General features: G+C 37.6%; 1 protein-coding gene across 9 annotated transcripts in view; it reads left to right on the forward strand.

Moving 5' to 3' along the window:
* Window positions 1–13,109, forward strand: part of LOC131435385 (ankyrin repeat and fibronectin type-III domain-containing protein 1-like) — a 320,760-nt gene that overhangs the window by 100,449 nt on the left and 207,202 nt on the right. For all 9 annotated transcript variants that reach the window (XM_058603210.1, XM_058603219.1, XM_058603229.1 and 6 more), the window contains 4 exons: window positions 10,117–10,304; window positions 10,370–10,604; window positions 10,667–11,083; window positions 11,152–11,393. In XM_058603210.1, coding sequence (XP_058459193.1) covers window positions 10,117–10,304; window positions 10,370–10,604; window positions 10,667–11,083; window positions 11,152–11,393 — 1,082 coding nt within the window. The remainder of the gene's footprint in view (window positions 1–10,116; window positions 10,305–10,369; window positions 10,605–10,666; window positions 11,084–11,151; window positions 11,394–13,109) is intronic.

A 13,109-nucleotide genomic window follows, 5' to 3' on the forward strand; every position in this document is an offset into this window, starting at 1 on the left:
TATCATTTGATGGATAATTTATCATCCGCCGCAAATGATTCAATCACTGTCCTGCAGTGGAATTGTCGAAGCATCATGCCAAAACTTGATTCATTTAAAGTTTTGTTGCATAGTCAAAAATGTGATGTATTTGCTTTGTGCGAAACATGGCTTACATCAAACATAGCCTTAAATTTTAATGACTTTAACATTATACGTCTCGACAGAGACTCCCCGTATGGTGGAGTGCTTTTAGGAATTAAGAAATGTTATTCCTTTTATAGATTAAACATTCCTTCGACTTCTAGTATAGAAGTTGTTGCTTGTCAAATAAACATTAAAGGAAAGGACATTTGCATTGCTTCGGTATATATTCCTCCAAGAGCTCAAGTTGGACAACGACAGCTTAATGAAATTGTCGAAGCCCTTCCTGCTCCACGTTTGATTTTAGGAGATTTCAATTCGCACGGAATGATGTGGGGTTCCGTTTACAATGATAGCAGATCATCTCTAATATATAATATTTGCGACAATTTTAGCATGACGGTACTAAATATGGGTAGCATGACACGGATCCCAAGACCTCCTGCACGTCCAAGTGCATTAGATTTATCTCTTTGTTCGACTTCAATTCGACTAGATTGCACCTGGAAAGTATTTCCTGATTTACATGGTAGCGATCATTTACCAATCATCATCTCAATTAGCAGTAACAAAGGCATTGCTAATTCAGTTAATATTCCATATGATTTGACAAAAAATATTGACTGGATTAAATACCAAAGTAATATTTCAAGTGTCTTAACTTCAATGGAAGAGCTTCCCCCACTTGAAGAATATGACTTCCTCGTTTGTTCGATTCTGGAGGCCGCAGAACAAGCCCAAACCAAACGATTTCTTGGTCCATCGTCTAACAGAAGACCTCCAAATCCTTGGTGGGACAAAGAGTGCTCAGATGCTAAACACGCGAAACAAAATGCTTTCAAGACGTTTTTAAAACGAGGAGGAGGAACTCCTCAGAATTTTGAAAAATTCTTGGTTTTAGAAACCAAGTACAAGAACATACTTCGGGTTAAGAAATGCAGCTATTGGAGACATTTTGTGGAAGGTTTGTCAAGAGAAACCTCAATGAGCACTCTTTGGAATACGGTCAGACGAATGAGGAATCGTAACGTAGGAAATGAGAGTGAGGAGTACTCGAATCGATGGATATTTGATTTTGCGAGGAAAGTTTGTCCAGATTCCGTTCCTACGCATAGCATTGTTAGGGAGTCTTCTTCAAATGATGATTCCATTGATAGCCCCTTTTCAATGATGGAATTTTCCATAGCACTCATGTCTTGTAACAATAACGCTCCTGGATTGGACAGAATTAAATTCAACTTGGTGAAGAATCTGCCCGACCTCGCAAAAAGACGTTTGTTGGAATTGTTCAACAAGTTTCTTGAGCAAAATATTGTTCCACCTGACTGGAGACAAGTGAAAGTTATCGCCATTCAAAAGCCGGGGAAACCAGCTTCCAATCACAACTCATATAGACCCATTGCGATGTTGTCCTGCATCAGAAAATTGTTCGAAAAAATTATTCTACGACGTCTCGACACTTGGGTCGAGACGAACGGTTTGTTGTCAGATACTCAGTTTGGCTTCCGTAGAAATAAAGGGACGAATGATTGCCTTGCATTACTTTCGTCTGACATCCAAATTGCCTTCGCTCAAAAGCAACAAATGGCATCTGTATTTTTAGACATTAAAGGAGCATTTGATTCAGTTTCCATTGATGTTCTTTCAGACAAGCTCCACCAACATGGACTCCCAGCGGTTATAAATAATTATTTGCACAACCTTTTGTCAGAGAAACGCATGCATTTTTCACATGGCGATTTGGCAACAATCAGAATTAGCTACATGGGTCTCCCGCAAGGCTCATGCCTCAGTCCGCTCCTCTATAATTTTTACGTGAATGACATTGACAGCTGTCTAGTAACCCCATGTACACTAAGACAATTGGCAGATGATGGCGTGGTTTCAGTTACTGGATCCAAAGCTATTGATCTGCAAAAACCATTGCAAGATACCTTAGATAAATTGTCCGTTTGGGCTGTTCATCTTGGTATCGAATTCTCTGCGGAGAAAACAGAGCTGGTCGTCTTTTCAAAAAAGCATGATCCCGCGCAACTTCAGCTTCATATGATGGGAAGAATAATCGAACAGGTTTTGACTTTCAAATACCTCGGGGTGTGGTTTGATTCCAAATGCACGTGGGGAGGACACATTAGGTATCTGATAACGAAATGCCAACAAAGAGTAAATTTTCTTCGAACAATAACAGGGTCTTGGTGGGGTGCTCATCCGCAAGATCTAATAAAATTGTATCAGACAACGATACTTTCAGTGATGGAATATGGATGCGTTTGTTTTCGTTCCGCTGCAAATTCTCATATTATCAAACTTGAGCGAATTCAGTACCGTTGTTTGCGAATTGCTTTAGGCTGCATGCATTCGACACATACAATGAGTCTTGAAGTTCTGGCGGGAGTTCTTCCATTAAAAGATCGATTTTGGGAGCTTTCATCACGCCTGCTAATAAGATGTGATGTGCTGAATCCCATGGTAATTAATAATTTCGAACGACTAGTCGAGCTTCGATCTCAAACAAAATTCATGACAGTATATTTTAACCATATGTCACAGGAAATCAACCCTTCAAGATATATTCCTATCCGTGTCAGCCTCCTAAATGTACCTGACTCAACTTTATTTTTCGACACATCCATGCAGCGCGAAGTGCGTGGAATCCCGGACCACCTACGCTCTATGGAAATCCCAAAAATATTTTCAAGTAAGTTCAGGCATATTAACTCTGAGAAAATGTTTTACACGGACGGATCGCGAATGGAAGAAGCGACAGGGTTTGGTATGTTCAACAATAATGTTTCGGCCTCATTCAAGCTTCAAGAACCTGCATCTGTTTATATAGCAGAGTTAGCAGCAGTTCATTATAGCTTGAATGTAATCGTCACATTATCTCCAAACCATTATTTCCTCTTCACAGATAGTCTGAGTGCAATTGAAGCCATTCGCTCAAACGCTGCTGGCAAAAATGAACCGTTTTTCTTGGGTAAAATAAAACAGTGTCTGAACGACATATTGAATAATAATTATCTAATCACAATAGTTTGGGTTCCGGCTCATTGCTCCATTCCAGGCAATGAAAGAGCCGATATTTTAGCCAAACGTGGTGCTATTGAGGGTGAAATTTATGAGAGACCGATTGCTTTCAACGAATTCTATAGCGCGTCTCGCCAAAGAACACTTGCCAGCTGGCAAGCTTCTTGGGATAAAGATGATCTGGGTCGGTGGATGCACTCAATTATTCCTAAAATATCGACAAAGGCATGGTTCAGGGGACTGGATGTGAGTAGAGATTTCATTCGTGTGATGTCCAGACTCATGTCCAATCACTACACGTTAGATGCACATCTCCTTCGAATTGGACTTTCCGAGACTAATCATTGTGCTTGCGGCGAAGGTTACCGCGATATTGACCATGTTGTTTGGACATGCGTGGAGTTTCGTGATGTCAGATCTCAACTAATAAATTCCTTGCGTACCCAAGGTAGACTATCCAATGTCCCAGTTCGCGACATTCTTGCTTGTCGTGACCTTCCATACATGAAACTTCTTTATCATTTCATTAAATCCATTGGAGTTCCAATTTAAATTTTATTTTATGTTAAACTGTTTTCTCTTCCATGAGTTCAACCAATAGCCAACTATAGGATATTGAATATAAGTGGTGAACTGATACAAACAATCCTGAAATAGTTATAAGATCATGTACAAAATAAATGTATTTTATTTAATGTAATTTAAAATAGCAACTCGCTTGATAAAAACAGTGTTTAGATTAACTAATGAGTACCAACATACTAATATGATATTCGAAATGTATTAGGTTTAAACTACTATGTATTGTGGATGCCACGGCGAAGAAAAACTTATGTATATTGCCTATGAAATAAACGTATTTATGAAAAAAAAAAAAAAAAAGATATCCAGCTCTCACATTTCCCGAACAAATCATTGGCAACATCATTTTTTACAAGCATGTCGCCACCAAGCGAGTCCGCATCGAATCTCATACATAGAAGCAGGGGAAAGAAATGTCAAATTCGTGCGCGCCAAAATTGCAGGGCTGCGCACCCATACAATTGACATGATATGTTGAATGTGATGCCGTGCGATGGCGTTGCTGAACTGAAGCTTGATTTCGCTTCAAGCTGACAGGGTCTGCCTGTAGTTTCAGCGCCATTGCACTACACTGAGCTAAATTATCGTTTTCACATTATATGATATTCTAATATATTTGCACTATTGGAAATTCCAATGAAAATTACATGGTGTATCAATATCATGTCAAACATATAAGATAATCATATAAAACAAAACTTTTCTTAAAGTTTTTTTCATAAGAATTCTTATAGCGAATGGAATTTCGAGACTCAATAAAATTTATTAGCAACCCCCTAAAAAAACTATTAGATAATCACACAACATATATTGGAACAATTTATAAAGTGCATATTCTATTCAATCAGAATTTTTATATATAGATTCATGTAAAACATATGGCTTGTAGTATAACATTTATAAATAGCCTTTAATGCAGGCCATTATAGTTCCATATACCAGCAATATATAGATCAAATGATTACTATTGAATTAAACAAGTGATGCGAATTTCCATTATTTTAAAATCGATGGGCTTATTATATTAAGAGGAATCAAAAGCTGCAATAAAAGATAGTTGCATTATTATAAAACTTTGTTATCGCGCTGTTCTTTCAGGATTCGAGCTTTACTACTGGTAAATCCCTGGAAGCACTTTCTGATATTAACGGTAAAGAAGTGTGACCCCAAAGCTATTGAATAAAAAATAAATCATTTTACTAGTCAGTTATGAAAAAATGAAACATACCTTATTATTTCATGATTCGTAAATATATCCTTAATGGGAAATGAAAGAGCTAACGTGTCTGCGATTATAAATTGCTTTATGATGCAGAAATCCCAGGTGAACTGCCTGAAGCAGCTGATGAATATCGAGAACTCACCACATACATTATGAAATGAGATAAGTTCTATCGAGTTTTCATATAAATTGTATGTGATATTCTTATCAATTCATTATTGTTACACTATTTTAGACTTCATGTACATTCTTAATAAAAAATATAAATTTCCATATGGCTTCAATGAGTTATACGATGCATACGGATCATATGACGAATCCAATGGATATAAAAAAGATTTTCATTTCAGTGTACATTTTGGGTCTGTTTATAGCTTAACTTTCATATCGAATCTCAGCTCAGCTGCATGAAAAATTGTTTGTTTTTAGAAACTAACCTGAGTCAGTTCCAGGTTTCTCAAGCGAAAACAATCCATGATAGTTGTTTTTTTTCTGTTTGTATAAGGAAACCATAAATCTGCCGTTGGGTGGATTATGAAAGGTGTTCCTTTTCTTTCCTGGGCAACTTCGCCACACTTCGCGTTGTTTGATTTATGGTGCAGAGAAAGAACTTGTACAATAAACTTTAAACTAATTGCAATGCAGCAGTGATAACCGAGAATGAAATGAAACAAACTATTTGTCTTGTTGTTTATGGAGTCAAAGGTCACGAACGTTAGGCCATCGGAAAAAGAGGTGAAAGAATTCGAGCGCCAAAGGAATATAAATTCACTAGTTCGAAAATTCTGCTTCCAACCGTTTTATTTGAGTGCGACAGGTGTACTAAACGACCGAAACAACGTATATTTCGTTCTTAATGGAAGTCACTAAGATATAATCATCACACGAGCACGATTTCGGTACGACATTAGACTCAATTTGTGAAAAGATATACTCTATAATTTTCTATTTTAATGTGTTTTTTAACCCAACAATGCGAATGCCACAACCAACTTAATCGTGAAATGAAACTACAAGCTATTAAAACGCTTTCTTCCAAAGCAGCTTTCGGAACTATACTCCAACCCAAGCTCATGTAAGACGATGATGTTCTTCAAAAGGATCGGAAAAGCTTCATAATACCCAATAATCCCTCTGAAATGTATGCAACACAGAAAGAAAGAAAGAAAGGAAGCGAAACAAAAATCGGATAGTGTATATACTACATGTTTTCCCCCATCCTCGTAAACCCTTTTATGTACACTTCAGCAGGTCGCTCGACAGAACGAGCTACGAACAACCAACCGTTCGCCTCCACACTTGATGGTAAACCCCTTAAAGTCAGCAAGCAAGGCCAAAGTGTAGACAAGTGAAGTGTAGTTGCCACTTTCCATACAACCACGGGGAAGCTTCCGATGCTGGGATAAACAAACAATTTATCCCCCTTCAACGCGGATAACGTGAAGTTGATCTGAGACGATGGGGATATTGCTTTTTTTTGTCATTTTCATCTTCACATGACAAAAAAATGAAGCGCCTCACTTTTGGCTTTACACATTGATGGGAGTTTTGTTGTTTTATTCAGAGAAAATGGTACAATTTCTTTCTAAATTTTTTTTTGCGTCTTAAGCCGATCCGTGGACACACGTTTTTTTTTGGTTTTTCGCACGAAATGAGGTGCTATTCGACTAAACTATAATTCATCTAGATCTGAGGCGGATTCATCTAAGGTGGCTATCACTTTTAAAAATTTGGAAACATGTAAAGTGGCAAAATTTAGGCAATTGTTGCAATTATTCAAAGCAAAAACGAAATTTATTCTTTTCGGAGGCGTTTTGGACAAAAGTATTCATTGGCTAATGGCAAATATTTTATATATCAATATGGATTACTCTTGCGATTCACGAATGACATCACAGTAGCATTGCGGTGGCAAAAATGGTTACTAATGCACTACAATTTTTTTATACACATATGACAGTTTTTTCCGATCAGTACACTGAATCAAACAAACCCAATCATATAAAACATTTCTCCATATGCACTGTACGAAAAAAAGAAGTTGAAATACAGTTTAAAATACAAGAGATAACACATTGTTAAAACAAAAATCTCTTTCTAGCATTTAAAATTTATTATCAATTTATGTAAAATTCCAAATGTTAACGCAGAAAGAAACGAATTCATCATAATGCTAATTCCAGAATTTCGCCAACATTTCCGAAGAAAGTATTAACAGTTCGGCTGAAAAGCTCGTATCGTTTAATAGAAACACACATTTTTTTGCCAAAATTCGTTTTCATTATTCAACATAATTGCCATTAGAGGCGATACAGCGATTATAGCGATCTTCCAACTTTTCGATACCATTTTTGTAGTACGATTTGTCCTTTGCCTCAAAATAGGCCTCAGTTTCAGCGATTACCTCTTCATTGCTTCTAAATTTTTTACCAGCTAGCATTCTCTTGAGGTCTGAGAACAGGAAAAAGTCACTGGGGGCCAAATCTGGAGAATAAGGTGGATGATAGAGCAATTCGAAGCCCAATTCGTTCAATTTCAGCATGGTTTTTCGTTGTTGTTTTTGATCGATTGTGAGCTCACGCGGAACCCATTTTGCACAAAGCTTTCTCATATCCAAATATTCATGAATAATATGTCCAACACGGTCCTTTGATATTTTTAGGGTGTCAGCTATCTCGATCAACTTCACTTTACGGTCATTGAAAATCATTTTGTGGATTTTTTTCACGTTTTCATCGGTAACAGCCTCTTTTGGACGTCCACTGCGTTCATCGTCTTCGGTGCTCATATGACCAGTACGAAATTTTGCAAACCACTTACGAATTGTTGCTTCGCCCGGTGCAGAGTCTGGATAACACTCATCAAGCCATTTTTTGGTATCGGTGGCACTTTTTTTCATCAAAAAGTAGTGTTTCATCAACACACGAAATTCCTTTTTTTCCATTTTTTTCACAATAACAAAAGTAGCTTCACTCAAAATGCAATATCTCACAAACTAATAATCAGACAGCTGTCAAATTTATACACGTATCTTTTGAAGGTTGGTACTAACTGAAAATGGTATGGATTTAATTCTAGTGGCGCCCTCTCATAGAAACGATACGAACTTTTCGGCCAATCTGTTACAGGAGAAAAAGTTGGCATCACTGGGAGTGCGATGGTACTGCTCTCAAAAAAAGTATAATTTCAATGTCCATATCTATAGATAAAAATTTGATTGAAACAGTTTTTTTTAGTGATGGTGTAGATGTGGCAAATGTGTGTTTAGTAGTGAAAGTGCTATTTATTGAATAATGTTGATCCGCGAATCTAGAGATGCTCAAGCGGCGGAAACTGAGAATTTATGAGAGACCAATTGCTTTCAACGAATTCTATAGCGCGTCTCGCCAAAGAACACTTGCCAGCTGGCAAGCTTCTTGGGATAAAGATGATCTGGGTCGGTGGATGCACTCAATTATTCCTAAAATATCGACAAAAGCATGGTTCAGGGGACTGGATGTGGGTAGAGATTTCCTTCGTGTGATGTCCAGACTCATGTCCAATCACTACACGTTAGATGCACATCTCCTTCGAATTGGACTTTTCGAGACTAATCATTGTGTTTGTGGCGAAGGTTACCGCGATATTGACCATGTTGTCTGGACATGCGTGGAGTATCGTGATGTCAGATCTCAACTAGTAAATTCCTTGCGTATCCAAGGTAGACTGTCCAATGTCCCAGTTCGCGACATTCTTGCTTGTCGTGACGTTCCTTACATGAAACTTCTTTATTATTTCATTAAGTCCATTGGAGTTCCAATTTAAATTTTATTTTATGTTAGTTTGTTTTCTTTTCCATGAGTTCAACCAATAGCCAGCTATCTTATATTAAATAAAAGTGATGAACTGATACAAACAAATCTGAAATAGTTATATGATCATGTACAAAATAAATGTTTTTCATTTATTGTAATTTATAATAGCAACTCGCTTGATAAAAACAGTGTTTAGATTAACTAATGAATACCAACATACTAATATGATATTCGAAATGTATTAGGTTTAAAGTAGAGTGCCTATAACCAGAGTGACGACATCTCATCCGTAATTTTGGCAACAATTCAAAACATTCCACTAGCTTTACATTGAATTGACAGGTCGTTTGCTCGTTTGGAACTGGGAGCTGTCATTCCAAACGAACAGCTGTCGCCACTCTGATTATAGTCACTCTAGTTTAAAGTACTAACATATGTCACAGACTAACAGACAGGACACTCAAATTAGATTCTTCAATCATTTTAACGGTCATTTCGAATATTCCTTTATTTGGGACAGTACTCACATGTGTCATGATGGCGCCACGTTACCCTATCAAAAACATCCTCTAGACTGTGTTTATTTTTTTCATTTACCAACAGAGTTGCCATTCATACAGAATTACCTGTAATGTATTGATTTTTTATACGTCCATGCGAATTTCATGCAGGATACAGATTTAATACATATTGTCAAAACTATATACAGAATTGTGCCTACATCTCATCCTTCAACGCAATACAAAATCGAACCCGTTTTGTTACAATATTTACTTGCTTCTAGTCTGCCGCCACTTAATTTCGGGTGAAAACTACCAACACAATAAAAAATAGTCTAGATGAACAACGTTGAGTCAAATAAATGGTTACCTTCCACCATCGCGAAAAAGTTAAATATATTATCAAAGTAATCCAATAATTTATTGTGATGATTCATTTTCAAATATTTTGATGAAATCAGGCATCCCTGCAAGCAGCTGATCGGTGTTGACAAACAAGGGAAACCAACTAGTAAAAAAACTTTTACATAACACAAGGGGTGTACAGATAGTAAATAGTTCGCGCAGTACAATATAGGTGGAACTAGTGCATCACGAAAAATTATTTTTATAAGAATTTACTCGTACTGTCATGTCTGTTAGTCTGTGCATATGTATTGTGGATGCCACGGCGAAGAAAAACTTATGTATATTGCCTATAAAATATTTATGAAAAAAATAGTTGTTTCACTATTCCTATATTATGGCACAAGAAAAGCAGCATTAATAACGCCATTATAGACCATACATACATCGATTTCGAACAAATTCCACTTATTTTTTCCGATAGTATAACCGATTACCAATTTCTATATGGACTGTCTTACAGAACCCTTCACAACATCCACGAACCGGTCGGCGGAGCTCGGCCGCTGTACGGATCCCGTCCCATCGAAAAAAGAGCAAGACTTTCCCGTTCACTGACACTTCCGATCTTCAATTTTGGCGGCGCTAGTGCATTCGTCGATCGACTGCAGCAGCAAACCCAACCGCTGGAATCTTTCAAAACGTCATCCAGTAAGTATCCAGCCGACTGATACCGGATACGAAATCCAACGGCAAGCTTTATTTTCACCTCACAGATAACTTCCTGTACGAGTCCAAGATCACCAACGTTAGTACACCAATTAGTGGGAACAGCCCTAAAATCCTGCTGACCACCACCGATGATACCTCGTTTGATTACCGAAGAAAATCATCCGGAGGAAGCGGCCTGTTTACGCCTAGTGGAGGACCACCCTCTGTAGCTCCAGCCGATCCGCACATCTACGATTTCGACGAAAAGCGTTCCAGCGCCGATGGGTCGGTTGTGATAAGGTAGGACATCTTCTCTAGCTTTCTTCCGCGACGCATTTTTTTAATCGAGTTTCAATTCGCAGCATTACGTCTCCCACCGCATACCAAATTCCGACGTCGAAATCCTTTGGGCTCACTTCGTTCAACTTCGTCAATCTACAGAATGCAGCGAATTCAGCAACAACTGCCTACAGCACCGGAAACAACTACGTGGGTTCCGGTAGAAATAACAATTTTATTGGAAGTGGGAACGTAGCACCTAGTGATTTAGGCGGCAGTAGCATGAAACGGAGCAGTGACACGACTGCCTACGGTTCTGCTGTTTCCGCACAGCTTATTAACAGTAGCACCAACAACGCCATCTACCGGCTCGCTAGGATCATTAACCAAACAACGAAAGCCACCGGACCGTGTGGGTTTACACTGCCGGCACCGGGCCTGGACACCACTCATCACCAGCAGGTCAACGATGACTCGGCCCGTAGGTTGTCATGGGAAAGGTAAGTTAGTGTGGTGTCAAAACGTAGCAACGGCAAATAGCACCAACATGTTTGTATTCCTTCCACAGGCGCGACAAGGATTGTAAACCGATTCCTCGCTCGTCCAGTATCGATTCGATGGTGGACGTCGTGTGGAATGAATTCCCAAGCTCCGGTTCGAGCTCGGCTCGCAACTCGATGTCCAATCAATCATCGAATCTGTTGTCCAATGTTCCTTCCAATTTGAACCTTTTCCTTAGCTCGAATCGGCGCGAAAGTGTTCTCAGCCCGTCGTCCAACCGTCGGTCAAAGCATCAGAGGGGAATATCCGGTAAGTACCAGTAAACGATTATACAAAGTGACAGTGATAGCGTTCAGGATCGAAATCTACCGTAAATTGAATGAATATCAGATGTGTATCAAATCAAAATCGGTGATCTATTTTGAGTCACTTCTAAACAAAAGAGAGAGTTTTTTTTGACAACTTCAAAAACGAAAAAAAATCCTGTTAAAGAGATGCAATGTTCAAACACACGTATTTCGAATAAATAAATAATTAAATAAAAAGTAATCTAAAATCAAACAAGGACCAACAATCGTAGTAGGCGTTCGAGTAGGATATGAAAACAAAAAGCACCCGTCAATTTTTTTCGAAAATTCTCGGTTGATTTTCCAGAAGGCCGTAACAGCAAGTGACAGTTTCTCTTTGTTTACTTTCTCTTCTATTAATTACCAAGCGGTTTACACGTTTATCACTCAACTCTTTGCATAGAATGATGCTCGAAACGTTCAACTTCCAAACAGAACTGTGAAATTCAAGAAAATCTTTTTAGATCACATCACAATAATCGAAAGAGAGAGTGACTTATTTTATAAATGTCGGGTAATTTTTGAAGTTTTTAATCGTTAATTAAACAAGTGGCAAGTGAACATTGCTCATTATGAAGTCATCCAGCATTCAATGGTAGTGTAATTGTGCGAAATTGAGACGAATTGATTAGTAGATATTCAGAAACATGACGAACTGTAAATCTTGAGACGAAAATGTGTCCTAAATTGAAAAGTGAGTTTATTTCAGATGAAAAAAACGATCACCGAAAAATTTAAAACCATTTCTTTTTATGAGAAAGTGTGACAATAGCATTTATAATTTACTTTGAAACATTTCACAGTTTGGTTCAGATACACACTTAGAAAATTTCACAGTATTCGGTAATTTTTTACCGAATTTTCAACAGCTGAACGTTCAGTAATCAGTTCGGTAATTGAATTGATTACCGATCGTTCGGTAATTGCTGAATTGTCAAATAACTACCGTAATCTGTAAACCAAATGGATCTAACAGATTGTTCGGTAATTTTTGTTTGTTTGTTTTCCTTTGGTTAAAATTCTGGATTTTCGGATTTCAAAAAACAACACATATTCACAAAAACGAGTGGAGAAAATGGTTTTATTCCACGAGAAATTTAAAAAGTGTCAGATGTTCCGACTGACCGGAATTATGAGCGCCTTCCAAAACACTGCACAATCCGTCGAGTTCAACAAAAATTACCCTTGAACGATTTGTGTTGGCAGCAAGTGGACAAGTTATACAAAATTATGTTCTACCTATAAGTAAACGAAAAGCTGTTATCGGCTCTAATGTCTTAAAAACTTTTATCACCTGTACCTCAATCCATTCGATGAACCCTTCAACATTTTTTTCGTTTGGTTAATAAAACTCACTGAATATTTTAATAACTGTTTGACAGTTAGTTTCATGACAATCAGTTTTCACAGAAGTTCGGTTATTGGAAGATAACTTTACCAAACGGACAGTATGATTTTTACCGTATTCGGCGACTATTCAGGTTTACCGTATCAATTGTATATCTAATACAGAATTCTGTAATGAAAATTTACGTTAAACTGATCGTTCGGTGAAAATTTGCATAATTGTTGTAAAATAAAACCCATGTACCGAAATATCGGTTATTTCTATAGATTACCGAAAGATCTCGTCAAAAATATTACCGAACAAAGGAATTAAAACTAAGTGTGTAGGTTG

This window comes from Malaya genurostris, chromosome 1 (genome assembly GCF_030247185.1).
Source record: "Malaya genurostris strain Urasoe2022 chromosome 1, Malgen_1.1, whole genome shotgun sequence".
NCBI classification, from domain to species: domain Eukaryota; kingdom Metazoa; phylum Arthropoda; class Insecta; order Diptera; family Culicidae; genus Malaya; species Malaya genurostris.